Genomic DNA, 2,500 nt, shown 5'->3' on the forward strand with positions numbered 1-2,500 from the left:
ATGAAGGAATTTAAAAGAACAATTCAAACCTAATTTCAGTTAGAAGATCGATGACATTTAGACGAAAAAATACAATAACATGTATTTTAATTTAATGATAATTTAATAATCACTGAGTGGAATCTGCAGCGTTGTTTCTATAGGTTTGTAAAGAACAGATTCTGACATGTTGTCTGTCCTGGTTGGACGATGAGGACAAGGAGACGTCTTCGTGTCCTCGGTGAGTCGGTGGGGGAGGGACAGTCGAATGTGGGCGTGGTCTAATGACGGGCCTCAGCAGCTGCTCAGTTTGCAGCTGTTTGACTTCTGCTGTTGGATCAACACGTTGATTTATTGATTATTGATTTATTAACCGACCAGGACAAAACCCCCCCCCCCCCCCCCCCGTCCAACAGGACTTAGATGTTGAGACATTAGCTGAAGTGAGTGGGAGGAGCTCAACATGTAAAACAATCACAGGTGGGGGGGCCACGAGGGGCCCAAGGGCCCCGGGAGAAATGTTCCAGTTTGATTCTCATCGTTTTGTTCCTCTGGGCTTCAGTGCTCAGACACCAACGAAGAATAAGAAGAAGAAGAAGAGCTGTGGGGGGGGGCGTGTCCACGTGGTTCTGGCGAGGCCGCGGCCGGCGCTCTACATGACGCTGCACTTCCCCTTCAGCTTGTCAGCTCGCTTCTGTTTCCCCGAGCGTTTCCCGTCGATGCTCAGACTCATGTCCCTCTTCTTCTCCAGCGTCAGCAGCTCCTGGAACAGCTCCTTCACGTTGGAGTTCATCTTGGCCGACGTCTCCATGAAGGCACACTTCCAGGCGGCGGCCTGGGCCTCGCCCTGCTTGGTCTCCACCTCCCGCTGGGCCGTCTCATCGCTCTTGTTGCCCACCAGCATGATGGGGATGGACTCCACGCTGCCCTTGATGGCCACGACCTGGAGAGACACAGAGAGAAGAAGGTCAGAGGTCTCAGGAAGCATCTGACCTCCGTGGAGAGGAAATCAACTCGGAGCTGCAGGACCACACCTGCTGGTAGATCGGTTTCAGCTCCTCCAGTGATTGGCGGCTGGTGATGGCGTAGACCAGGATGAAGGCGTGGCCTTTGGAAATGGACAGGCGCTGCATGGCGGGAAACTGATGACTTCCTGTTGTGTCGGTGATCTGCAGCGTGCAGACGCTCTTATCACAGCTGATGACCTGAGAACAATCCATCAATAAATCAAGAGGTTCGAACATCAAGAGAAGAACACATGGATCAGAAGAGTGGGAGGAGCTACCTGTCTGTACGTGTCCTCCACAGTGGGAATGTAGGTGTCTCTGAAGGTGCCTTTCACAAACCGAAGGACCAGCGAGCTCTTCCCCACGCCACCGGCTCCAAACACCACCACCTGGTAGTCGTTACTCTGCTCAGGCATTCTGGGAGTTGGAGTCCACCTGCTGCTCTGGAAGAATCACCTGAGACGAGAGGAGGAGACGGATGAGTTACGCTGACAACAAAGAAGATTCGTTAAATCCTTAAATCGGGAGTGACTACAGAGAGAGGTGGATTCTGGGAGTTTTCTGCGCCTCATTTATTACAAAGACACTTTGAACCTGCAGCTGCTGATCTGTGACGTCTTCACTGCAGAAATGAACCAGAGAGAATCACACGATGAGCTGAGAGCAGCTGACGTGTGAAAACCAGCGAGAGTCAGAGACACAGACCCCGGAGAGACAGGAAGTGACGCAGGGACAGGAAGTGACGCAGGGACAGGAAGTGACGCAGGGACAGGAAGTGACGCAGGGACAGGAAGTGACGCAGGGACAGGAAGTGACGCAGGGACAGGAAGTGACGTCTGACATGTTGAGTGTCTGATGGTCGACTTCCAGGTTTACTCCTGGATTCACTAAAACAAACATGAAATATCATCTGACATGTTGTGTAGTTGGTGTTTGTGTAGCAGCAGCAGGTTGTCGGGTCCGACTCGTTCAAACAGGAACATGTGGGAACATCCAGGCGAGGGGCGGAGTCTGTAGAGCAGCAGGGGCGGAGCCTGTAGAGCAGCAGGAGATCTGGAATCTCCTCGTGTTTCCAAGTGGACGTCTTCGTCTTCTACGTGTCCGGCTCCTCTTCTTCATCCTGAGATCTTTGTGTTCTTCAGTTTCACGTCTCGTGTTAGAAACCTCGTCCACACGTCCACTCGCTCTCTGAGAAGCTTCCACACATCGTCCTGCTGGTTCCTCACATGGACTCTGACATGTTACACACATGTTACCAGGAGGCTGCAGGAGAAGATCCAGAACATGTCCAGAGACACTGACTCAGACATTTGTTCTCACATAGAGAACCTGCAGAACATGTGAGGAACATGTGAGGAACACGTGAGGAACATGTGAGGAACATGTGAGGAACATGTGAGGAACATATGAGGAGCTCAGATCTGCTGCAGCCGATGTCACTGCTTCTTATCTCAACCAGTCAGACTGGAGTCTAATCAGCAGCTCGTTAATCAATCAGTGCACACACGCACACA

General features: G+C 51.7%; 1 protein-coding gene across 1 annotated transcript; it reads right to left on the reverse strand.

Annotated features, from left to right (window-relative positions):
- Window positions 1–631: 631 nt before the first annotated feature.
- diras1a (DIRAS family, GTP-binding RAS-like 1a) lies at window positions 632–1,402 on the reverse strand. Its single transcript, XM_061078767.1, has 3 exons — window positions 1,265–1,402; window positions 1,014–1,184; window positions 632–922 (listed from the first exon to the last, which is right to left on the reverse strand). Exons 1-3 carry the CDS (start codon window positions 1,400–1,402, stop codon window positions 632–634), a joined length of 600 nt encoding a protein of 199 aa, XP_060934750.1.
- Between the last annotated feature and the right edge of the window lie 1,098 nt (window positions 1,403–2,500).

The sequence above is a fragment of the Limanda limanda genome, chromosome 9 (assembly GCF_963576545.1).
Source record: "Limanda limanda chromosome 9, fLimLim1.1, whole genome shotgun sequence".
In the NCBI taxonomy this organism is placed as follows: domain Eukaryota; kingdom Metazoa; phylum Chordata; class Actinopteri; order Pleuronectiformes; family Pleuronectidae; genus Limanda; species Limanda limanda.

Bases quoted from the DNA above. Each gene is read 5' to 3' on its own strand.
- diras1a (XM_061078767.1), bottom strand. From the start codon at position 1,402: ATGCCTGAGCAGAGTAACGACTACCAGGTGGTGGTGTTTGGAGCCGGT. The intron at 1,185-1,264 runs GTAGCTCCTCCC...GATTGTTCTCAG, and splicing joins TGGAGGACACGTACAGACAG to GTCATCAGCTGTGATAAGAG. The intron at 923-1,013 runs GTGTGGTCCTGC...GTGTCTCTCCAG, and splicing joins TGAAACCGATCTACCAGCAG to GTCGTGGCCATCAAGGGCAG.